Below are 26,699 nucleotides of genomic sequence, written 5' to 3'. Positions count from 1 at the left end.
TACACAAATGAGAGCGATATAAAACTTTGAATTTTTATTTTCATTTATTATTTTAATTGCACTTTTTTTAGCAGCATTTATGAATGATAAAGCATCATATCTTTCTAATCCTTTAGCTGTAAATTGTTTTGTCACATTTTAAATAGATGATTGATTTAATTTAAATTTTATTGCATTTATTTCTTCAACTTTATTTTTAGGTTCAACTTTATTTTGAGGTTCAACTTTATTTTTAACTTCCAATTTATTGTATAAATTTGTTATTGTGTTGACTTTTTGATTGACTTTATTCTTAATTGTATCAGGTACGTATGACACAATTCAATCTGCAATAGAATTAAATTTACTTTTTTCAGTTGATTCTTTTTTTGCTGTCAATGTATTCACTGTATTTTTAATTGCATCAGACACATATGACATTAGCCAACCTGTTGTAGATTGCAATGGTATTTGTTAAATCAGTGTGTTCCTAACTTATGTAGATTGTGCTATAATTAAAGGTGTGCGGTCAACAGGTGTGTGCGCTAACACTTCTAATAATTCACTTTTTCTCATCCTATAACAATGTTTAATTTTTTGCTCTTGTGTGGTTTGTTTTAGTTCTTTTACGTTTTTATTTTCCATTTTTATATGACAAGATATTTTTTTTTAATTTTTATTTTATTTAAATAATTTTTTCAAAAAAATATCTTGTCATATTTTTTATTGTTTTACCTTTATCCTGATTTTCAAACATATCCAAATCCTTGTATTCTACAATAATAATTAATATTTTTATATTTTGAAGTCTCCTGCTCTTTTGTAATTGTCAATGTTCTATATACAAACGGTGTAGGAGTTAAAACTTCTGAAGATACTATATCTGGAATAGACCCAGTCGGCAAATTTAATTGTAAATGCGCATTAGAAACTCGTTTAAATAGGTATCGATGTGGTATGTATGTTAGCCATTTTATCGTGTCGAATACGCATTAGAAATACGCATTTGATGCGCAAAAAGACAAGTATACAATACGAGGCCTACTGGGTATCAGACTCGCATTTGAAACTCTTGTAAACACGTATAAAACACGATAACCAGAGAATATTCAATACGATATTTTCCTGGTATTACATGCGCATTAAAAACTTTCCAGAATACGCATTATTTACGAATATATGTTAGCCATTTTATCGAGCCAAACGCGCATTAAAAATAGATATCAAATGCGTATAAAGACAGGTATACAATACGACGCCTACTGAGAATCAAACTCGCATTTAAACACGTCTAACACACGATAACCAGAGAATATTCGATACAATTTTATTAACTAATATGAATTCATAATATAATGATAATGACTAGCAGTAAGCAACCCGTAATACGGGTTATGAGTTATTAAATCATTAATAACAATAAAAACACATTAGTAACTTGATTATCTATTATCTAAAAAATTAAATACAAATTTATATATAAGTATTTTAACTTTGACACCCTATCAGCAACGTCTTTGCTTATAGTTAACGACATAAAGATCGCATTAAGATCAGTTGAGTTCTTTTTAAAATCTGCCATAGCACAAATACCATAAAAGGAAAGTCAAGGAAAGCCTGCAAATACCTAAAAAAAGACATAAAAATAAAAAATTACAATTTTTACCCAGTCGGCATATCTAGTATTGTAAATACTCGGAGTATTGATCACGTTTAACATACCGCCGTTGATACCGAAAAAATACGCATTTAGTTTTAAGTTTCGAATTCGAGTTCTGTACCACTTATTAATCAAAAATACGTATTATTTAATATTTGATCAAAATCCGATACGATATCATACCCGAGCTTGATCAAATATCAACATGTAACGAAAAATCGAAAATCTTTGCTTTAAAGCGCACGCTAAATCTGAAATTGTGAAAGCAAGATTTAAATTAAAAAGTTTTCTCTGGAGAAATTTAGTAAAAAGTTTGTCTGGAATGAAAAGGAATAGTCAGGAATACATGAAAAGTTGTATGAAGAGAAATCGTACTGCTAAAGCAGTATCACATATCTCCAATACAGTTACAGTACTTGTTTATACTTAAAAAGTTACTAAAACTTTATCATAAAAATATTTATTACTACTTTTAAATTTATTTAGCTTTATGAAGTCCTAAATTAATATAATTCAAATATATTATAAATCCTATCATTTCATACCTTGCTTATTTTATTATGTTGATTATTATTTTATTGACATTTCTGTTATGCTATTACCTTTTTTTTGTACTGTTTTAGAAAATTTAGAAAAATAAATTAAAATTTCGAGCCAACACTGACATTTTATTGTTGCTAAACGTTAAATTTTGTTATAAGGATTGCTTTTATCTGTTTTTTGCTCTTTATTCAATAAGTATTTGATTTAAATTAAATATGATTATAATTTGATATTTTATTACGAGATATTTGTTTTTATATATGAATATATATGAATCTTTTTAGATTTTTTCATGTTATTTTTAAGTTTTTTGTTCCTGCAATTCAAGTTGTATATGTTTACAGTTTGCATATATGTTTATATTATGTTCAAAGTTAAAAAGTTGTAATATGTGTTATGTAATTGTTTTATAAATGTGTCATTAAAATAGTATAAAATGTATCTATTCTGTATATAAATATTATATGAGGTATTTATATATGTTATATAAAGTTAAATAAATGTATTGTGTTTTATAGTTATTATATATGTTTATATCATGTTGTTTCCATGTTTTCAAAGTGTGCGACTTGGCAAAAGTGTTGAGCAAGATTTTACGTAAAGTTGTTATTTATGTTACTAATGTTGTTACATTTGGCTTACCTTTATGTTGTTGTCTATTGTTAAAAATTATAAGTGGTTTTATCATTGAAACTCACTGCTTTTAATCATTCACTAAAAGCCTCTCAAGAAAAATCATTTTGCCGTATATGCATTTTGTTTATATCTCAACTTGAATATTTAGAACCATGAAGTACCAACATGATTTGTTTTCCAAAAGCTAACATGAAATAACAATATTTAACAACTACCACTCTCTTATCATGACATCTTATCTCTATCAGATATAATGATTTTCGATTCATATTTGATGTTTTACTTTGTATTTACTTATCAATTACATTTTTTCATATCAGATTTATCATATGATGGATTTATGCGATATAAAAGAACAAATGTATGTAAATTTTTATGAATTTTTTCTAGGCTTTTCTAAATGTGTTTCTTATTCACATGGTTTTACAAGCAAGGTCTGCAAGCAAATTTGAGCTGAAAATTTTTTTCAGCTTTTAAGGAGAATTGGCGTTATTCTTTGTTTATTTTAATTTGTTTAAATATAGTAGTTCTAACAAATAAATGTTTGTTTGTTCTTGGTTTTTTATTTATCTGTTTTCAGATTCTTATAAACTTGGCAACTCAGCTAAGCAAGTTTTGTTCTATTTTTTAGTGCTATTGGAAAGAGCTGAAAGTTATTTTTTAGAGTGATTGAAAAGAACTGAAGTGTTTTTTAGTTACTTCACACGGTGTAAGTGATACTGGTTTGAGTAAGTTTACTATTTTGTTTTATTTTATATTGGATTTATTTTATATTTGATATATATTATATTAGATATATATTTTGTGTATTTAACATGGAAAACTGACTGTAATTTGTTGACACGAAAGTTTATAAACTTAAATCTGCCTATATTTCAGTATATTTATATATATATATATATACATATATATATATATATATATATATATATATATATATATATATATATATAATAATTATTATTATTATAATTATAATAATTACTTTAGAGTAAATATACTGACTGACATTGCTTCAATTTTTTATACAAGATTGTGCATTTATTATTTTTGTTCATTAAGGTAAAAATAATTTTGTGCATTGTAGATTCTTTGTTAAATTAAAAATAATTGATGTAAATAAATATTGTTTAACATTTTTGATAAATGACTTAAGTATATAAACATATAAAAAGATATGGATTTCAATAAATCTTACGTTTAAATAAAGTCTTTGATGAGAAAAGATCACAATTTGTAAGATTCTTTTACGTTCATTTATTCAATAGTAACAATAGTAAGATTACTAGTAATATGTTTAATGATAACAGTGAAATTGAAATAGATAGTATTAGGCTCAACGAAGTTTTTAATATAAAATGCTAAAAGGCAACTTGAAAATAGTTGTCAAATGAAAAAAATAGATCTAGGCAGGATGAAATTAATTGTTGTTGAAATGTAAGAAATGCAACTCGACGTGCAGAAAACTTACTTGACAGAATTCCGCGTCAAGCAGTGTTAATGTCTGTTAGTTTGATTTTACTTTAGACACTTCAGAACTAAGCAAAGTATGAGTTTAACTTTTTATAGTAACAATTAACACTTTCAAATCTAAATAATTTTTTTTTTTTTTATAATTTCTATCATAATTATGTTCTTTTTTTCATTTTTTTTTTTTAGTTTGTCTTCCCTTTGTCATTTGATTAGTTAGCTAACTGTTGAAACATGGTTTTAATTTTGTAAATTTAGTATGATGCGAAATTTACTCTATTAATCATTAGTCAACAGTTAGAGAGAAGCAGGAGCTTAATTAAGAAATGCTGGAAATAAGCTTTTAATCAAGGTAAAAATAATTTTGTTTACTGGTAACATAATAAAACCAGATTCTACTATTTATTCCGTGCTTTTTTACATTTGTTAACATGCTGCTTTGGAAACACTTTATTTCTCTCTCTCTCTCTCTCTCTCTCTCTCTCTCTCTTTCTCTCTCTCTCTCTCTCTCTCTCTCTCTCTCTCTCTCTCTTAGACAAGAGGGAGATTTAATAAAGCTTATGTCATTACTGAGTTCTTACGTATTTCTTAATACCACAAATGATAATGACCATTTATAAGAAATATTTTACGAGTTGCTTGCTATTTTATGATATAGTTGCTCAAATTGCTTAACTATAATTTTCCTTTGATTGTTCAAATTTTGTAATAAATAAAATCTTTTTAGTCCAAGTATTTAAGTTAATAAAATATCTTGTTAAGTTGCGGTGTTATTTGCCAGCGTTACTATAGTAAGAATGTATACATTGTGTTGTCAAGCCTTTTTATAATCTTTTTATAATTATTCTGTAGACAGAATATATGAACCTGTCATTTCGAAAAGGACATAAGTCCAAAACTTTTAGCAGTTAGTTTATAAGTTTGAATTAAAAATTTCTGTATGATTTATGTTTTTTTTATAAAAAATAAAAAATACATAAGTTATATACGTTCTTTATTTATCTACTTCTATGTTTAATTTCTTTAGCAACCTAGACATTATTTTAATAAAAATCATATTTTTGTTGATTTTGAAAAGTTTTGGTAAATGGACTTGTGCCCTTTTCGAAATGACAGGTTTATATATTTTCTGTTATTGTTATCCTAATTCTGCTAACAATAAAATGCAAATAGTGCTTTTGTAATAGAAAATTGTAATTTTTTTTTTATGTCTTTTTTTAGGTATTTGCGGGCTTTACTTGACTTTCCTTTTCTGGTACTTGTGTTGTGACAGATTTTAAAGAGATCTCAACTGATGTTAATGTGGTCTTTATGTCATTACCTATAAGCAATGACGTTGCTGATGCGGAGTCAAAGTTAAAATATTTTAGATAAATTTGTATTTAATATTTTAGATAATATATTAAGTTAATAATGTGTTTTTATTGTTATTAATGATTTAATAACTCATAACCCGTATTATGGGTTGCTTACTGCTAGTCATTATCATTATGTTATGAATTCATATTAGTTAATAAAATTGTATTGAATATTCTCTGGTTATCGCGTTTTATACGTGTTTAAATCCGAGTTTGATACTCAGTAGACGTCGTATTGTATACCTTTATACGCATCTAATGTCTATTTTTAATTCGCGTTTGATACGATAAAATGGCTAACATATATTCGTAAATAATGCTTATTCTGGAAATTTTAAATGCGCATGTAATACCAGGAAAATATCGTATTGAATATTCTCTGGTTATCTTGTTTTATACGTGTTTACAAGAGTTTCAAATGCGAGTCTGATACTCAGTGGGCGTCGTATTGTATACCTGTCTTTATACGCAACTAATGCGTAGTTCTAAAGCGTGTTCGACACGATAAAATGGCTAACATACATACCACATCGATACGTATTTAAACGAGTTTCTAATGCGCATTTACAACTAAATTTGCCGACTGGGTAATAGCAAAAGTACTATTTGCATTTTATTGTTAATAGAATTAGGATAATAATAACAGAAAATATATGAACCTGTCTTTTCGAAAAGGGCACAAGTCCGATTACAAAAACTTTTCAAAATTAACAAAAATATGATTTTTATTAAAATAATGTCTAGGTTGCTAAAGAAATTAAACATAGAAGTAGATAAATAAAGAACGTATATAACTTATGTATTTTTTATTTTTTATAAAAAAACATAAATCATACAGAAATTTTTAATTCAAGCTTATAAACTAACTGCTAAAAGTTTTGGACTTGTGATCTTTTCGAAATGACAGGTTCATATATTCTGTCTACAGAATAATTAAAAAAGATTATAAAAAGGTTAGACAACACAATGTATACATTCTTACTATAGTAACGCTGGCAAATAACACCACAACTTAAAAAGATATTTTATTAACTTAAATACTTGGACTAAAAAGATTTTATTTATTACAATATTTGAACAATCAAAGGAAAATTATAGTTAAACAATTTGAGCAACTATATCATAAAATAGCAAGCAACTCGTAAGATATTTCTTATAAATGGTCATTATCATTTGTGGTATTAAGAAATACGTAAGAGCTCAGTAATTACATAAGTTTTATTAAATCTCCCACTCATCTAAGAGAGAGAGAGAGAAAGTGTTTCCAAAGCAGCATGTTAACAAATGTAAAAAAGCACGGAATAAATAGAAGTAACTGGTTTAATTATGTTACCAGTAAACAAAATTATTTTTACCTTGATTAAAAGCTTATTTCCAGCATTTCTTAATTAAGCTCCTGCTTCTCTCTAACTGTTGACTAATGATTAATAGAGTAAATTTCACATCATACTAATTTTACAAAATTAAAACCATGTTTCAACAGTTAGCTAACTAATCAAAAGATGACAAAGGGTAGACAAAGTAAAAAAAAAAAGAAAAAAAAGAACATAATTATGATAGAAATTATAAAAAATAAATAAAACTATTTAGATTTAAAAGTGTTATTTGTTACTATAAATAGTTAAACTCATACTTTGCTTTGTTCTGAAGTGTCTAAAGTAAAATCAAATTAACAGACATTAACACTGCTTGCTGAATTCTGTCAAGTAAGTTTTCTGCACTTCGAGTTACATTTCTTACATTTCAACAACAATTAATTTCATCCTGTTCTTTTCAATCACTCTAAAAAATAACTTTCAGCTCGTTCCAATAGCACTAAAAAATAGAACAAAACTTGCTTAGCTGAGTTGCCTAGTTTATAAGAATCTGAAAATAGATAAGTAAAAAACCAAGAACAAACAAACCTTTATTTGTTAGAACTACTATATTCAAACAAATTAAATAAAACAAAGAATAACGCCAATTCTCCTTAAAAGCTGAAAAAAATTTTCAGCTCAAATTTGCTTGCAGACCTTGCTTGTAAAACCATGTGAATAAGAAACACATTTAGAAAAGCCTAGAAAAAATTCATAAAAATTTACATACATTTGTTCTTTTATATCGCATAAATCCATCATATGATAAATGTGAAATGAAAAAATGTAATTAATAAGTAAATACAAAGAAAAATATCAAATATGAATCGAAAATTAATAAGAGAGTAGTAGTTGTTAAATATTGTTATTTCATGTTAGCTTTTAGAAAACAAATTATGTTGGTACTTCATGGTTCTAAATATTCAAGTTGAGATATAAACAAAATGCATATACGGCAAAATGATTTTTCTTGAGAGGCTTTTAGTGAATGATTAAAAGCAGTGAGTTTCAATGATAAAACCACTTATAATTTTTAACAATAGACAACAACATAAAGGTAAGCCAAATGTAACAACATTAGTAACATAAATAACAACTTTACGCAAAATCTTGCTCAACACGTTTGCCAAGTTGCACACTTTGAAAACATGGAAACAACATAATATAAACATATATAATAACTATAAAACACAATACATTTATTTAACTTTATATAACATATATAAACACCTCATATAATATTTATATACACAATTGATACATTTTATACTATTTTAATGACACATTTATAAAACAATTACATAACACATATTACCACATACATATATTTATCAAAAACTTTTTAACTTTGAACATAATATAAACATATATGCAAACTATAAACATATGTAACTTGAATTGCGCGAACAAAAAACTTAAAAATAACATGAAAAAATCTAAAAAGATTCATATATATATTCATATATAAAAACATATATCTCGTAATAAATTATCAAATTATAATTATATTTAATTTAAATCAAATACTTATTGAATAAAGAGCAAAAAACAGATAGAAGAACTGCAATCCTTAAAACAAAATTTAACGTTTAGCAACAATAAAATGTCAGTGTTGGCTCGAAATTTAAATTTATTTTTTTAAATTTTCTAAATCAGAACAAAAAAAAGGTCATAGCATAACAGAAATGTCAATAAAATAATAATTAACATAATAAAATAAGCAAGGTATGAAATGATAGGATGCAAAATATATTTGAATTATATTAATTTAGGACTTCATAAAACTAAATAAATTTAAAAGTAGTAATAAATATTTTTATGATAAAGTTTTAGTAAATTTTTTAGTACAAAAAAGTACTGTAACTGTATTGGAGATATGCGATACTGCTTTAGCAGAACGATATCTCTTTACACAACTTTTCATGTATTCCTGACTATTCCTTTTCATTGCAGACAAACTTTTTACTAAATTTCTTAAGAGAAAGCTTTTTAATTTAAATCTTGCTTTCACAATCTCAGTTTAACCATGCGCTTTAAAGCAAAGATTTTCGTTTTTCCGTTTTATGTTGATATTTGATCAAGATCGGGTACGATATCGTATCCGATTTGGATCAAGTATTAAATAATACGTATTTTTGATAATTAAGTGGTATTAAACTCGAATTCGAAACTTAAAACTAAATGCGTATTTTTTCAACGGCGGTATGTTATACGTGATCAATACTCCGAGTATTTACAATACTAGATATGCCGACTGGGGATTCATCTAGTATATTTTCCATTTTTCTATATAACAAGATGTTATTTATTAAAAATATTTACAAAGCACATGCAAATATTTTTTAAGCATATACCTATTATAAATATTCTATACGTCTCCACCCTCTAGCTCTCTCTCAGAATTTTCAGATTTAAATATTTCAATCTTAAATTCATTATCAATTTTTCCATCACGTAATTCAAGATATCTCCGTCCATGCTTAGTATTTTGCAAAGCACTATATAATGATTTATATATTTTAACTTCTCCAGTTTCCATGTTTGTAATTTTAACAGTGACTGGTTTTTTCTTAATCGTTTTTATTCTTTCATATTTTGGATCTATTTCGTTTTTTTCTTGTTTTTTAGGATTTATTTTAAGCTTAATTGTTTTTTTCTCATTTGATTCTTTCATTCGATGTATTCTAGGTCTCCTAACTGGTCTTTTATCATTTACATCTTTCACTTCAGTTATAATTGATTCTTTATCTAACAACCCATTATCTATAGCAATCATTAGCAATGAAGCGATATTGTCAGATGTTTTTGAAATGCTATTTTCTTCTAATAGATTTTTCAAACTTTTCTTTGTGTATTTCATTCTTTTTAATATATAATGAAAAAAAATTTTGATTAATTTTCAAAAAATTTAATAAACAACATTCATTTCATTCCCGTCTGATTGAACTTCTATCATTCTATCAGATATTACAACAGCAATAGCTTCAGTATCTGCTGGAACAGCCGTATTAATTGTTGCTTTAATTTGTACATCTATTGTTGATGATTTTAATCTTTTTGATTGTTTACTAACATCAAAAACAAAAGTTGGGTATAAATCTTTATAGTCAGAAGGAGTTGTATTGCTGTGTGTGATCAATTCATACATTCCATAAAATTTTTCATTAAACGCATCTCTATAAGCTCTTGAAAATTGCTGATTTGGGAATGACAAGTTTTAATCAGCAGCAGGATATCTTTCTTGATTAAGCATAATGTACATATTTTTCAGTTCGCAATGATCAAATATTGAAGTATTATCATTTTGATCTCCATCCTTACTTGTTTGAAATGCGACAATAATGTTTCTTGGTTTTTCAGGAGATGTCTTTATGCTCAATCTCCAAGAAAATATAGTAGATTTAGCAACAGATATATTATCACACTGACGAAAACTTACTGGAAGTGTCACTTTTGATTCAATAGATTTATAAAGACTAATCTTTTCTACATGTGATGGGATCACATGTGGTATAAGCAATAATACTTTATTAAGATTAACTTTTCCTAAAGCTGCAGCAGCAATCTTAAAAATTGCGTCATCATCACTTTTTCTTACAAGAAATATTGTATGTTAAACCCATAAATAACTTTGTCATAATCATCACAGAATCCAAAAATGTGTCTTAAAGGTATGCAAAATGAAAATTTTCCTTTTGTAGTTGGTTTCTGAGTTATGTATGCTTTTCTTAATGCAAACCCTAAGTTATCAGCAAGTACTGCTGTTATTATAATATCTCTATATCACAAATAATTTAATCCTTGCGCTAATTGAAAGTCAATTGGGTATTTAAGCATTCCTAACATTGTAGTTGCTTGACCTGGATGATAAATAGATTCTATATCTTGGTTTGATAATTGGTATGATATTTGACTGAATAAATGCATAATACCATTAGTAAAAGCGTCACTGCATCTGTATTAGCATAAGCTATTCCATCTGCAAGTTTAACAAGTTGTCCTTCAAATAACAGATAAACTTTAGATGGAAGTGTGAACAAATGTTGTTGTTCAATGTTGATTCTTATCTCTCTAGCAATATTTAGATTTGTACGAGCCACTGGCTCATATTCATGGAATTCAATTCTTCCAATTCCATTATCTACAATTGGGATTTCTGTAAAATTTAATACTTCAGAAGTCGTCATTTTGTTTTTTTTATATACAATATAAAAAAACAATTTTTGATTGACAATTCTTAAAAAACTAATAAGTGCATAAAAAATTTCCCAAGTCTAAGCGTAGCTCATTGATTTAACAAGTTAAATCTAAAGTCTACTAAGCAAGTCTATGCAAGTCTACTAAGCAAGTAAACTATGCAAGTCGAAAGCCGCGTCATTTTTTAACTAGATCTTCTATTCTTAAAGCATTTTCATTTGATAATTTTTTTGATGATCTTATTGCAGAACCCATCATCATTTTATTTATATTTGTTGATATAGCATCTGCATTATATTTTTTAGATCTTTCAGATCCATTATTAATCTGATCATTAGATCCAACCAAATTTGAAATTATTTCATCAATTCTTTTATCAATAACAGGTTGCGAAAATATTTTTGAACATGCTTTATCAATTATTTGTTTTCCTTTTTCAACTGCAGCATTTCTAGCAGCTGATGTTGAAAGTTCTTCTATCGCTTCTATCGCTGATGTTGAAAGTTCTTTTCCTGCTGATTTAGCAGCAGTTATTGCAGTTTTTCCTTAATCACTAGCAGCCAGCTTCTTCAAGATAGCTGATGATACTCTTGTTACATTTGACGTTTTTATTCGTTTAAATAAATCTCTTATACTTTCGAATATACCACTTCCTCCAATAGCATGTTTCTTTATATATCTTTTATTATGAACAGCTATCATTTTTTATGTGCTATATATATTTTTTTTATATGCGCTGATATATAATTATAAATTATTTTGTATTGCTTTATACTGTAAACTATCTATTATACCTTGTCATAATAATTCATCACAAATTGCAACAGCTTCATTTCTTGCTCCAGTGTTACCTGCTTTCCATGCAGCTATACGTAACTCAAGCATTTCAATTAACGCATTAGGGTCGTTAGGAAGAATTATAGTTTGTATTTTTGTTCCTCCTCCTGTTCCTACTCCTGTTCCTCTCAATTCACGCTTCATATTTTATTTTAAATCTTTTCAAATGGGGGCTATTATTTCTTTGTATTTTCCACTACGAGATGACTTTGGTTTGTTAGGGTTTTCAGTAGTTATAGCATCTTTTTGTATTAATATACTTCTATAATTTTTAAGGTCATCTTCATTATATATTCTTTTATCAGGATTAAACTCTGTCATCAACTCCAAAAGTCCAGGAGTACCATAATATGTTTCATCATCAATAATTGTATCATCATAAATAATATGTGTTTTCATAAATAATAAGTTTTTTTCCAATATAGAATATACCACTTTTTTTATATATTCCAAATGTAGTATCTGTAGATTTTTTACTAGTAGCATACATTTTTAGATGATTTGCCGCAACTTTTCCTAGCCTCATACCTTTATATTCTTCATGAAAACGCAATAGTTCTTTAGAATCAGTTATCATTATCTCTCTATTTGCTTCATGATAAGAATTTGAAAAAGTGAGTGCAACTTTATTAGCTTGATCTTTCAATTTCTTTATGTTATTCCATCTTGAATATCAACTAATGCCTCATACAATTTTTCTAAGTCTAACTGTAAATTAGTTTCACCATAGTCTATAGAATTAAACCCTGGTCTGGCAATGTCTTTGTTTGAACTTAAAATTCCGTAAATTTGCATCACGTGATCAATGTAGATGCAAAACAAACAAAACTTTTTACATTTTAGAATAAAATCTTGAAACCTTCGACCTTGTTGTGTTTACTACTATTTATTTATGGTATCAAAAGAAAGTTTTTTAAAAACTCTATTATTATGCCAGCAAAGAACTGTGCTTTCCCTGGATGCGGAGTTTTTTGTTCTTGTAAATATAAAGGAATTAGCATATTTCAAATTCCAATGAGAAATGATGAATTTCATTCAAACTGGAGAAAAGAAATAGTTAATGTTTTGTTTAAATATCGTGTTGCAGATAAAGAGTTGAAAGATCGAGTAGCTTTAGGAAAAATTTACATTTGCGAAAGACATTTTTCTACAGATCATATTGAATTAACAAGTAAGCATTTAAATAAATAAAAAATTGTCACAATTAATACAAGTCTAAAAATTAATACAAATATCTTCATTACCTATCATACAGAAAAAAATCCACAATTAACAAAACCTTTGGTTTTTTATATTTTAGAGAACAAAAGAAAAACTTTAAAGCTACTTGCAATACCAACTAAAAACTTACCGAAAAAATCTCACGAGAAATCACAACATCCAGGACGTAAACATCAACACATTGTACAAGACAGGGCAAGTGATAAAATTTTAAACTCAAAATGCTACAAAAGTTTCTTGGAATTTAAAAATAGAGCAAATAAACTCAAATTAACAGATAATTGGATGGTAACTCATCATGAGAAAACAATATCATTCAAAAAATTTACAAAGCCTTTCTTGGTTCCTACTTATGAAATCATTGTTGATGAATCTTTAGTTTATAGTTGCGTTGTCCTTGGTTGGGTCCTTCAGAGTGACCATTATTTTATAAAACAATATTTAGGAAGTGTAAAAAATGTCTTTATCTCTGACTTAATAACTGAAATAGAGAATTTTAAAGTATGCCTTGGATTAACAAATATTACCTCAAGTGAACTTATATGTCATTATGTTTCAACTGAAATTAGTTCAACTGGCTTGCAAGCAGGACTCTCAGTCCACAAGCATTATTTAAGACCTAAAAATTGTGACATCCTTTGTTCTTTATTGTCAGAAAATAATATTTGTAGCAAATGTTCTAACTTTGAAAAAAAGGTTTACAAACAGTTAGCACAAAAAAACAAAACCTCAACTGTTCCTGCAAAAAAGAATGCTCCTTTAAAAAGCACTCATCCAAACAAAATTATATTAGCCTTAAAAGAAAAAAGACTTGAATGCAAGGAATTAACAAAAATAATAGAAAAAATAAAAAATGAAATTGTATCAAAATCAATAGCTGTGCCATCTAACATTAGTGATGAAGTTTTTGAAATTATGAGATTAGATAATAATGAAGTATCCCCATTTATGAAAATGTTATGGAAACAACAACAAAAATTTTTTTCTAATCCAACTTCAAAGATGAGATATCATCCAATGATAATTAGGTTTTGTTTATCATTAGCAATGAAGTCTGCATCTGCTTACGATGAATTGTGATCTGCCAAAATATTAAAATTTCCAAGTCTCAGAACACTTAGAGATTACAAAAATGCCATAAAACCTTGTGTGGGTTTTAATACTTCAGTCATAGATGAACTTCTGCATAAAACTTCTACTCTAATTGGTTACCAGAGATTTGTTTGTCTTTCTTTTGCTGAAATCAAGATTCAAGAGGACTTAGTTTTTGACAAATTTACAAATGAACTTATTGGATATGTAGACCTTGGCGATCCAAATATCAACTACAGTACTTTTCCAAATTCAAGTGCACTTGCAACTCATGCTCTTATTTATTATCTAAGAGGCATAGCATCTGATTTAAAATTTAGTCTAGCATATTTTGCTACAAAAGGTGTTACATCAAATCAGCTTATGATGAACTTTTGGAAAGCTGTTTCAATTCTTGAGTTAACATGTGATCTTTATGTCATTGCAGCAGTTTCAGATGGGGCATCTACCAACCGAAAGTTTTATCGAATGCATAAAATGATGGATGGGTTGGTTGATAATGAAGTAACATATCGTACAATAAATCTATTTGCAAATGATAGATTTATTTGCTTTTTTGCTGATGCACCTTACCTTATAAAACTTTTAGAAATTGCCTTTACCATTCAGGTAAAATTTTGCCTATTTTTTAAATGTTTGTGTAAATATGTCCTTGTGTTAATATTTTTTTTGTGAGAATGTTTATGTTAGTATATTTCAAAACTTTTTTTTATAAATGCATACATGAATTAATCGCATATTAGAATGTAAAAATTTTTAAAAAAATTTATTAAAATATTTATACTGAATCATTAATATCATTTGGAAGACTTACAATGATTTTATTTTTTTCTTTATTAGGCTTAAGTGGAACTTTTACACGCCATATGTGGAATGGAAATGATATTATTTGGTATCATTTTAAAAAACTATATAACGATGAACTTGAGCGTAATTTAAAACTTATTCCAAAACTTACGTCTGATCATTTTAACTTGACACCATTTTCTGTAATGAATGTTCGATTGGCTACCCAAGTATTAGGTGAAACAGTGTCTAATGTCATTGAAAGTTATTACCCTGCTTATATGCATAAAACTGCAGAGTTGTGCAAGTTTGCTGATAAATTTTTTGATTGTATGAATGTACGAAACCATTCAGAATGTTTAACAAAGCGTAAGCCATTTTTAGAACCATATAAAAATGTTAACGATGAGCGATTTACATGGTTAAAAGAAAATTTTCTAATTTAAAACTTTGAAAAGAAAATGTTTCTAAACGTGTTGGTGACTTCTCAAATGATGAACGAGAGAGAATGTTTTTGTCTTCCCAAACATATGAAGGCCTTAGAATTACTTCATATTCTCTTATTGAGGTAACAAAATACTTATTAAATACTGGAATGCCTTATGTTCTTAGTGAGCGTTTCAATCAAGATGTTTTAGAGGAACATTTTGGAAGACATCGTAGTTTAGGAAGAAGAAATGATAATCCTACCATACATCAGTTTGGTTATCAGTCAAATACATTGAGAATGCAGCGCTCAGTTGTGCCTGTTACTGGTAACACAAAAGGTGCTCATAAAACAAAACGCGTACCATCTTGGACAATTGTTGATGAAACTCCACTTAAGAAACGTTAAGATAAATAAGTTGTTTTGCATGTATGAAAAATTCTGAAGAACATTAAACTGACACAAACTTTTTATTATAAGACTTCTTAGGTAGTGTTTGGACATTAAATAAATTTATTTATAATAAATAAAGAGATTTTCTTAATAAAAATACATAAAACTTTTTTTTTTGTTATAAAACTTGCTTTACTTTGCGTGTTAAATATTCTTTATTCTTGTAAACAAAGTTTCTGAGATGCTTTTTTGATTGTTTTGCGCAAAGATTTTACTTTTTTCTTCTCTTTGTGCAACTGAACAATATCTTTAGTTAATGAAAATGAGCGTATGCGAAAATAAAGCTTAAGCATATTTTCTAAAATGTTATTAGCCAGATCACTATAAGAAACTGAGTTTTCATTTTCAAATGTTTCAACAATGTTACTATACAAACTTATAATTTTTCTGTCTTCCATCAATGAGCTAACCATTTTAGCAACATCAATTCTTTTAAGGTTGCTTTGGCTAGTTTCTCTCCGAAACATACCTTCAGTTAAAATAAAAATACTTTGACATTCTTTTGTTGCAACAGTTAAACCCCCTCTATTCTGGGTACAAATTAATTTTTGATCAATGAATGCATCTGTTGTAAATTTTTTAAGTATTTCCATTGTGTCCTGATTAATTTTTGAATTATAGTATTTATTGTTTCTTGTTTTTTTTATAAATTTGTGTACAACATAACCAGCTAAATACTGCAATCCATCTAGCTCTTGTGCACTTATTGGTTTTGTTATGTTTTCTTCATGAGCAGTGTTTTGCTGTTTTTTACAAAAACTCAAAATATGGTTTCCAATTTGAAGGACTAGTAAAGCACCTAAACGTTTATCTAAATTTAAAATATAATTATGGGCAGATAGAACAATGCTTGAATAAAACTTTGATAAAAAAATCTCAGCATTTCCCGATGATCTGAATTCAGCTGTTAACTTGGTTACTTCATTGTACAGGTTATCATTGAATTCAAAATTATAATCTTTAATTGCCTGTCTCATCTTTTCTGGATAGCAAGTGTCATAAGATAAAGTATTTTGCACCTCCTTAACAATACCAGAAAACATAATAGTTGTTAAATGATCAAATTTTTCCTCCTTTGGTGCATTAATAGGCAAGGGTGTGATGAATTTATGTGTCTTTTTAAACCTCCTTTAGACTTGCAAATTTGTCCACATGTAATACATGAAATTTCCTCAGAAGAAATCACCTGGAAAGTAAAAGTAATTTTATCAGTAAATATATATATATATATATATATATATATATATATATATATATATATATATATATATATATATATATATATATATATATATATATTAACACCAATTATATTGGATATTTGTTTTCTTTGAAAAACTTTGCGATTAAATTTATATAACAAGAAAGAATTGTACACCTTTTCAAATGCTTTATTGATATCCACTTCAAATATTTTATCTAAGAGATCTTCATCTAAATTATCAAGATTAACTAAATTAAGATTCTCTTGAGTCGCTTCAGAATTCGCCATTTAAAAAATTTTCTTGCATCTACATTAATCACGTGACTAATGTTTTTATTTTTTTAAGTGGAGAAACATAACAATAGTGGAAAACAATAGATTGCCAGACTAGGGTTTATTTCTATAGACTATGGTTTCACCCATCTTTTCATGTAAACTATTATTTTGTATTCTTTTTTTTAATATCTAAGAAATCTTTAACAATTTTGTCTCTTTTTTCAGGATCTTCATTTTTTAGAAATTACCTTTCGTTTTTTTATAAAAAAAATAAAAAAAATACAACATAAGAATTTATGTTGTATTTTATGTTTTATTTTTTATGATTAAATTATTTTAATAACTTTTTTTGTGCTTTTACATCTAAATTTGCTTTTAAGTATATTAATTGCATCATCTCTTCCTTGTTTAATTAATGATTCTTTAGTTTGTTTATTAATTAATTCTTTTGAATTTGTCCTAACTTGCTCAAGCATGGCTATAAATTTTTCAAGTTCACTAAGTATTAGTTTAAATTCATTGTCATTTATACTTTCATCGACAAAAGCTTAAGAAATATAGTCATTTATTGTATTTAGTTTTGAATCAGCAAGAACTTTAACTTTTTCATGCTTTTCTGCTTTTAAACTCAATTTTTTATTAACTTGCCCTCCTAATAATGATAAAACACCTGCTCCTAATACTGCACCTTCAAATGCAATAGCTACTGGTGCTGCAATTATTGTTGCTAAAAAGCCAATTCCAATAGTTCCAAGTGCCATAGTGCTTTCTAGTAATGAATTATCAATTGCTGAAATTATTTTTACAGCTCTTTTTACTTAGCATATTTCTCTTCTCTCTCTTACGCTCTTATTCTTTATGAATCTCACAAATTGTGTTTAGGCGATATATATGAGCACTAATAATCTTATTATCTTCATTAGGTGCACTTGAAAGATTTGGATATATTTTATTGAAAGTTTTATCATCATTTTCACTCTTTGCATGGATATTTGAATATATATTATACATTTTATTAAGTAAAAATATTTTTTTTTAATATTTACAATAAATTCAAAAAACATAAACTCCTCTTTTAACAAATACATCAGAATCAGAGTTATTAACAACGTTTACTACAATATCATCAACAGACTCTGATATTACAGAATTTTGTAAACTTAACATTTTTAATTCAAGTTCTTGTTTTAGTGAAACTAACGCAACACCTTCATTAAATACTACACCAAACTTTAAAAGAATTATTGATGTGATAGAGATTTTATTGAAATGTCATGTTGTGCAAATATTTCATATTTATTCTCACTTATTAATACTGAAGGGTGCTTTAAATCTTTGTGTGCCTTAGAATGTAGAAGTATTTTTAGAGGTTCATCTGGTACATATTTGTTTATAAATTTATGTGTATGCGGATTATTTCTTAGCATTTCTTTTCATATGCAATATATAAAAAATTTCAAGAAATCACAGAATCATATTCAAAGTTGGAATATTAGCAAATGGTGAATTTGGTCCTAATAATAAACATGATCCTGTTGATGTATATCCATTTCAGTCACGTAAGTACAATCCATCACCTACAGAACTTCCTTTACTCCATGGTCTCAAATATAAACCATTTCCTGCAGCTGTCATTTTAATTTCTTTTCCATTCTTTTTTAAGTACATAACACCCCTTCCAGCTATTTTATCAACCATAGCTGATCCAGCTACTGAATCTACTCCTGGTAATAATCCTATTGCAAGTGCTGGAGCAACGCCTCATAATAAAAATTTTCCAGCTGCACCAAGGAAAGGTAACAGTGCTCCAATAAATCTTTACTCTATTTGAGAATTGTGAGCTAGTTGTGCTTTACTTAGAGTAACTATTAAGCCTTTACCTTTTTCATATGCTCTTTTAATTCTATTCAATTGATAATCTGTTACAGCAAATACATGCTCACCATTAAGATCTGAATGTGATAACTTAATACTACCTCCATAACCATCTTTAATTGCTTTTTTAAGTTTTTCTAATTGCCCTTGCGAAACATTTAATTTAATATTAGTATATTTACTTATTTTTATATATAAATTAAAATAATTTAAAAAAAAATAGAAAAATATAATTTTAACGATTTATTTTAATAATAAATACTACTTTACTTCTTTTATATAAAATGTAATAGTTACTTCTTCTCCTCATAAATTCAAAAGATTTGCATTTTAATCAAGCAATTTATTTTTCATTTTTGATAATGTTTTTAGTGTTACTGGTAAATAAATTAAGCTATACGGCTCTTGAACAATTTTATAACCAGGACCTACAGTTGCAAAAAATGAATATACAACGTTATCAGTTCCTCCGTTTACATACGATGATCCTATTATATTACTTATTACTCGTATACTATTCCCCGCGGACACGGTACGTAAAAAAGACGTCTTTTAAACGTTTTTTAAATGTTTTGGACGTCTTTTAAACGTTCAAAAGACGTCATTTTTAGGTCATGTGCCCACTGGGTTAACATTTAATAGGTTTACTTTATTAGTTGATATATTTTAGCCTGGTGAATATATTCCACTGTCAAAACCAAAAACAGTTCTAAATGAATTTGTAGTTGTAAAATCAACTTAAAAACTAGTTGCAATAGTTAAAGCTATTCTTAATGTATTAATATTTCCATCAATTGTAATATTTGTAACTCCTAAACTTGCATCACAGTTTTCTATCATAATCAAATGAATAAATTTATTTATATCATTAATCTCATAACATCCATCTGGAATGTTTATATCCTTCCAAGTTATATCTAAAAAACAATATTTGCGCTATATCTAAAATCGTTGTTTAAAGAATTAATATTAGGAAAACTGTAATATGTCTCTAATCTAACTAGAGCCATTTCATATTCTCTATCTTCTCTAAGTGTAATGATTGAGGAAAACTTAGTTTTTAAGATATTGCTATTTCCGCTTACTGATAAATAATATGTCGTTTTTGTTTTTTTATATATAAGATAATATTTTGTTTTTTTATATTTTTTTAAATTCACAAGTTGGTATATAAAACAGTTTAATCCACTTATATATTTTCCATAATCTTTTTTAGAAGATAGATCTATAATAACAAATCTATGAGGCTCTGACCAAGCTTTCTTACAAAAATCTTTAAGCTCATCTTTTGGCATATCACTTACAATATGATCATTATAAAAGTGATTTAAATTTTTTGTGTCTTGTGGAAATAAACCAATAAAATTTGTATTATCTCGTATAGTTTGCCTAGGTAAATAATTCTGTGCAAGATAGAAACAATCTACATTACTATGTCTTCCTCTTATATAATATTTTCAAACTCATTTCTTATATAATTTTTTTTATAAATATAATTTTTTTAATGTAATATAAATTTTATTATTAAATATAAATATAAATATTATAAAATATTATATTATTATTAAATAATTAAAAAATATTATTATTATAAATATAAATATTATTATTAAATATAAATATAAATATAAATTTTTTATAAATATAAATTTCTTATATAATATTTTCTCACTTATTTTGCTTTGTTAATTGTAAACCATCAAGTATCATCAAATTATTCTTATGAGTATCAAGATTTTCAGGATGAGGTTCAACTTCTGCTGTTTCAAAAAACTTGCACTCCATATCCGTTTTCTCATTTAAATTGTTTGAAATGTCTTCAATTAAAAGCTCAGGGTTTGTATTAAATTTTTCTATTTTGTCTTTTTTCAAAAGATTGTTTTAATATTTTGTATTCTGGTTGAAAAAGAGATTTTCCAAAAACTTGTAAATTATTATAGTCTAACTAACCAGGTCTCAAAAGTAAATTTAATAATAAAGTAGTTTTTCCGCAACCTGACCTTTCAACTATAATTCCCCTTATACTCTTAGGAAACAACTTATTATTATTTCTCTTATTGTTATTCGCATTCCATGACAAATCTACAATATCTATTTTTATATATTTAAAAGTTTTTCTAAAAAATACATTTATTTATTTTATTTTCTATATATATAAAAATGTACTGTCTCAAATGTAGAAACAAAACTGCTACACTAAACTTACAAAATATTGTTAGTAAAAGCTATAAAAATATGCAACGTGGAAATTGTGTTGTTTGCGGAAAAATAAAAACTAAACTCGTATCAGCAAAAGAAGAAGGTGATTTAGTAAGCTCAAATAATTCAGTAACAAGTAAAATAAAACTACCATGGTCACATTTTCCTGGTGAAATGCACTTACTTGGTATGAACTTTGCAGGCCCTGGCACTAATTTAGATGAACGATTAACTTCTATTGGCGCATATAAAGAATGGAGTAAACCTGTAGATAGAGTTGATAATGCAGCTTTCCATCACAAACTTGCTTATAAATACTTCGATGATACTTCATAAAGAAATTTAGCTGATAAAATTATGATCGATGAAATGGATGCTATAAAATATCCTACAATACGTGAAAGAATTGAACGAGGTATTATAAAACCTATTATATCATCTCAAGCAAAGTTTGGATTAGGCTCTTTGAACTCATATAAATTAGTTGTCAAATAAACCTACCAACAATCAAGTAAAAAAAACAAAGATAATGTATTGAAATGGACTGACAAACTTGCAAACGAACTTTAAAGACGAGTTTTAAATCATTTCAGAAAAAGAAAAGTTATTGTAAATGGAATCGATGAAATATGAACTGCTGATTTAGTTGAAATGAAATCTTTTTCCAAATTCAAAGATGATATAAAATACTTATTAATAGTGATAGATGTTTTTTCAAAGTATGGATGAATTGTTCCTTTCAGGAGTAAAATTGGAGTTGATATTGCTGATGTATTAAATAAAATCTTTGAAGAAAGAAAGTGTGATAAAATATGGGTGGATAAAAGCCTAAAATTTTATAATAAGCATGTTAAAGCGCTAGGTAATCAGTTATATTCAACTAAAAATGAAGAAAAAAGTTGCGTAGTTGAACGTTGGAATAGAACAATGAAAGATAAAATGTTTAAGTACTTTTCAGCTAATTCTACTCGAAGATATATCGACGTTTTAGATGAAATGGTAAAAAATACAACAACACTAAGCATTCCTCAATTAAAATGACACCAGTTGAAGCTAGTGATAAAAAGAATGAAAATATTGTTTGGTTAAATCTAAATGGAAATGTACGATCGGAGTCTGTTATACCAAAGTTTTCAATTAGTGATAGAGTTAAGATAACTAAAAAGAAGGGAACGTTTGATAAAGGATACACACCTACACACCGAGATGGACTGAGGAGGTTTTTACAGTGTCACAGGATCAGATCACAGATCCACCAACGTATAAAATAACTGAAAATAATGGTGAAGAAATACAAGGTACTTTTTATGAACAAGAACTGCAAAAAACTGACCAAAACATATTTAGTATTGAAAAAGTTATTTGTAAACTCAAAAACAAATCATTAGTAAAGTGGTATAAAAATCATGATTCGTTCAACTCATGGATTAATAATAAAGAATCGATAAGTCTTAAAAAATTGTAATAGAATATGTTTTATTTTATGCATGAGCTAGATTTCACCCAGTAAACACACAAAGTCTACTAAACGTCAAAACAACGTTTCAACAAAACGTTCAGATTTGGTCAATTATCCGTTTAGAATGAAATCCAGATTAACGTTTAGAACAAACGTCCATAAAACGTCTATATTCAAACGTATTTTAGACGTCTATTATAGGATTATTAGACGTTTAAAAAGCGTTTAGATTTTGTCTAATTTACATTTAAATCTAGTCTAATGAACGTATATAAAGCGTTTAGATTTAGTCTAAATAAACGTATATTAAACTTGTCTAATTGTTTCTTTGATTTAGGTAATATATTTAAGTTTTAAATATAATATAAGTTAAAATTACGTTATAACTTTTTAATCTTATATAAATAATAAGAGCAATATAGGTCGTGAAATTTATAAATAAGATATAGTTGCAAAAGTAATGAAATTTATAAATAAGATATAGTTATAAAGGACCTGGTCCTATTTTTTATATTTTTCATAACTATTATAATATGTTTATAAACTTTTATACTGAACTACTTATACTAGACTTTTATTTTATAAAACTATATATAAAGTTATAAACTTATATAAAACATTTTCATATAGTGGGGGTTTAGAGAAAAAATGTTTGTGCACTATGCTTGTTTATGTTTTGATAATTAAAAAAAATTAAATGATCAAGCTTTTGGTAGTGGAAATATCATATTAAAAATTTTCTATCAAATGTTTATAAATATAATCTCAGCAGAAAATAAAAGTTTACATTAAGATTAAGCCAAAGATTACTTATAAAACCAATAAACTCATAAACAAATATTTTGGATCACTGGTTTATGCATTATCAAAAATCTTCCTAGAATACCGTCTACCCCACTTGTTTATCATGCACCTGTTTGTGCAACATCATCTTCTGCATTCTTATCCTGATCGTTTGATTTCTTAACCTGATTTGTAACCGCAAAAAACTATTCTAATTTAAGTAATTTAAATGTACATTTATAAATTAAAAGTGGAATTACACAGAATAACTTTACATATAGAGGATTTTCTGAATGGAAGTTTTCAAAAATTCCTGTACCATCCATGTTTATTTTTGTACAAAATAAACATGGAAAGTTTCGTAAGTTGCGCCATATTAATTGCAATGACTTTTACCAGCACTGCTCTACCAATTTTCTTTAGCAAATGTAACTAAACTTAGATAAAATGCATTTAAAATAAAAACATAACAAAATTCATTTATTAAACCTCTTGATTAATGCAAAGATGAATACCTACTGTTACACTATCATACTAGCGCTTACAAAATGAATTTTAACTGTTTATATATATAAACAGTTTAAATTCGTTTTATGAAAGTTATATATATATACTTACAAAAAAAGTTCTTGCAGCAGGACTTTTATAACGAGAGACTAGCAACTCATATTTTTTAACTGTGTCAATGTTGCAATCAATAATTTCTAAAACATCTGAGTCCATTAAGCTGTTGGCATTTAGGAAGGTAGATTGTCGCGATAAGAGACTTTTAACTTTTTAGCTCCCGACACTCGTTTATTATTTATTAATCAGTCGTTTTGCTTTCAGTTGTTGTGAGGAAGTGAACCTTGCAAACGCATTTAATTTTATTATTTAGCCAATAAAAAGTAATTTTCTAATAATCTTTTTTATTTCGTTTTAATTATGCCTATTTAAACCGCGTGACTTAAGCTGTAATGTGAGTCTTCTGACCAATGGCTATAATCAAACGTTTAAAATAACAACTTATATTAGTCAATATTGTAAACGTTTGATTGGCGTTTAATAAGCGTGTAAATTGAAGGATTTAAAGCGTAGATTTTAAATCTATAAATGTTTATGTTTAATTAAGGTCGATTAAATGTTTACCATATTGACTAATGTAAGTCGATATTCTAGACGTTAGATCGACGTTTAGTAAACGTATATATAAAAAAGTTTAAAATATGCATTTCAAATCAAGCGTCAATTTTTAGTCAATAATAGGTCGCTCAACGTCTAACCTTATTTCAACCGATTTCGATTAAATATTGACCAATTCTGAACCAATCTGTGTTTACTGGGCACCTTACAATTATTGTTTCTTCGTTGAAATAATATTTAAATAAATACCATGTCATTCCAGTTGAAGAGATCTCATAATATACATGCTGAAAAATATTAGAGATTCATCATACTTTCTTAGAAAGTATGATTAATCTCCATAATAGGTAGAGATCATACACTTTTTAAAAATGATTGAAATAATACCATACTTTCCACGCCATAGACATATTTTTTGAAAATCCACTTATTTGGCTTGGGACCCGTTGTTTATACTACTTTCATATATTGTTTTATAAAATATAAGTCTAGTATAAGTAGTTCAGTATAAAAGTTCACAAACATATTATAATAGTTATGAAAAATATAAAAAATAAGACCAGGTCTTTTATAACTACATCTTTGTAAATTTCATAACTTTTATAACTATATCTTATTTATAAATTTCAAGACTTATATAACTCTTGTTACTTAATAAAGTTAAAAAGTTATAACGTAATTTTAATTTATATTAGTTTTAAAACTTAAATAAATTGAAATTACCATAAAAATTAAAGAAACCATTAGACAAGATCTAAAAGTTTAATATACGTTTACTTAGACTAAATCTAAACGCTTTATATAAGTTAATTAGACTAGTATTAAACGTAAATTAGACAAAATCTAAACGCTTTATATACGTATAATAATCCTATAATAGACGTCTAAAAAACGTTTAAATATAGACGTTTTATGGGCGTTTGTTCTGAACGTTATTCTGGATTTCATTCTAAACGGATAATCGACCAAACCTAAACGCTTTGTCGAAACGTTGTTTTGACGTTTCATAGATGTTGGTGTGTTTACTGGGAACCCAGCATGTTTTTTTTTTAATATCATTCGACATTGATTGATATTAAATCAATGATTTTTTGACTCTTTAAATGTAAAAAGTGTAATTTGATGAGCATCCTATTTTTTTTCAAATAATTATAGATATTCATAAAAATATTATTTAATGTGCTAATTATATTGCTTTTTTTTGACATCTCATAATCAAAAATAATGGCTGAAATTAACAACCCACTCTATTATTTTAAACTTTCTTCAAAATTTCTTTTGTCTTGTATTAAAACTTTGCACTTATCAGCAAGTTATTTATAACTATTTAAGAGTTTTTATTTAAATTGTTATATATATTTAAAAAGTTTGTGTAAAAATAAAATAGAAAAATTAGTATTTAAATAACTACAATATTTCAGCAATAAAACAAACAAATTGACAAATTGAAAAAAAAAAGCGTATAAGCGTCAATAGAAATCTCTAAAAACCATCACAGAGAAATCATCATCTCTAGAAAATATCAATTGAAAAAGTGATTTAAAATAGAGTATTTTTAACAAATAATCATTTTTTTTCTCTATAAGTGGTTGTCCATAAATCAGAAACGCCGAAATATTAGAAATTTGATGTGCTAAATAAACGGGCAAGGATGTTTGTTGTCACATTATAAAGGATGTTTATTGTCAGCTCAAATTAGGCGTTTAAAGCGTTATGTAAAAGAAAAATCTTAGTTTATATCACATGCTTAATTACATTTATAAGTTA

General features: G+C 26.6%; 2 protein-coding genes and 1 long non-coding RNA gene across 4 annotated transcripts; 2 read left to right on the top strand and 1 right to left on the bottom strand.

The window, feature by feature from the left end:
• The first annotated feature begins 325 nt into the window (after positions 1-325).
• LOC136080496 (uncharacterized) lies at positions 326-3,546 on the top strand. Its single transcript, XR_010638494.1, has 2 exons — positions 326-3,179; positions 3,450-3,546. It is a non-coding gene; the product is annotated as an uncharacterized LOC136080496 (long non-coding RNA).
• A 6,064-nt stretch (positions 3,547-9,610) lies between these two features.
• Positions 9,611-24,755, bottom strand: LOC136080495 (uncharacterized). Of its 2 annotated transcripts, none has more exons than XM_065797226.1 (2): positions 24,429-24,755; positions 9,611-17,200 (listed from the first exon to the last, which is right to left on the bottom strand). In XM_065797226.1, the coding sequence occupies exon 2, from the start codon at positions 17,055-17,057 to the stop codon at positions 16,170-16,172; it is 888 nt and encodes a 295-aa protein (XP_065653298.1). In that variant the 5' UTR covers positions 17,058-17,200; positions 24,429-24,755; the 3' UTR covers positions 9,611-16,169. The 2 variants fall into 2 exon arrangements, with proteins under 2 accessions (XP_065653298.1, XP_065653296.1); XM_065797224.1 differs by lacking the exon at positions 24,429-24,755 and adding an exon at positions 17,393-17,683.
• LOC136080494 (uncharacterized) lies at positions 12,745-16,123 on the top strand. The gene is made up of 3 exons (XM_065797223.1): positions 12,745-13,206; positions 13,336-14,957; positions 15,189-16,123. Exons 1-2 carry the CDS (start codon positions 12,966-12,968, stop codon positions 14,334-14,336), a joined length of 1,242 nt encoding a protein of 413 aa, XP_065653295.1. The 5' UTR covers positions 12,745-12,965; the 3' UTR covers positions 14,337-14,957; positions 15,189-16,123.
• Positions 24,756-26,699: the final 1,944 nt, after the last annotated feature.

This window comes from Hydra vulgaris, chromosome 05 (assembly GCF_038396675.1).
Source record: "Hydra vulgaris chromosome 05, alternate assembly HydraT2T_AEP".
Taxonomy (NCBI): Eukaryota; Metazoa; Cnidaria; class Hydrozoa; order Anthoathecata; family Hydridae; genus Hydra; species Hydra vulgaris.
This window is presented reverse-complemented; position numbering and strand designations above follow the sequence as displayed.

Excerpts from the sequence above, each read along its gene's own strand:
- LOC136080494 (XM_065797223.1), top strand. The coding sequence starts at position 12,966 with ATGCCAGCAAAGAACTGTGCTTTCCCTGGATGCGGAGTTTTTTGTTCT. Across the intron at positions 13,207-13,335 it reads AGATCATATTGAATTAACAA|AGAACAAAAGAAAAACTTTA; the intron begins GTAAGCATTTAA and ends TTTATATTTTAG.
- LOC136080495 (XM_065797226.1), bottom strand. The coding sequence starts at position 17,057 with ATGTTTTCTGGTATTGTTAAGGAGGTGCAAAATACTTTATCTTATGAC.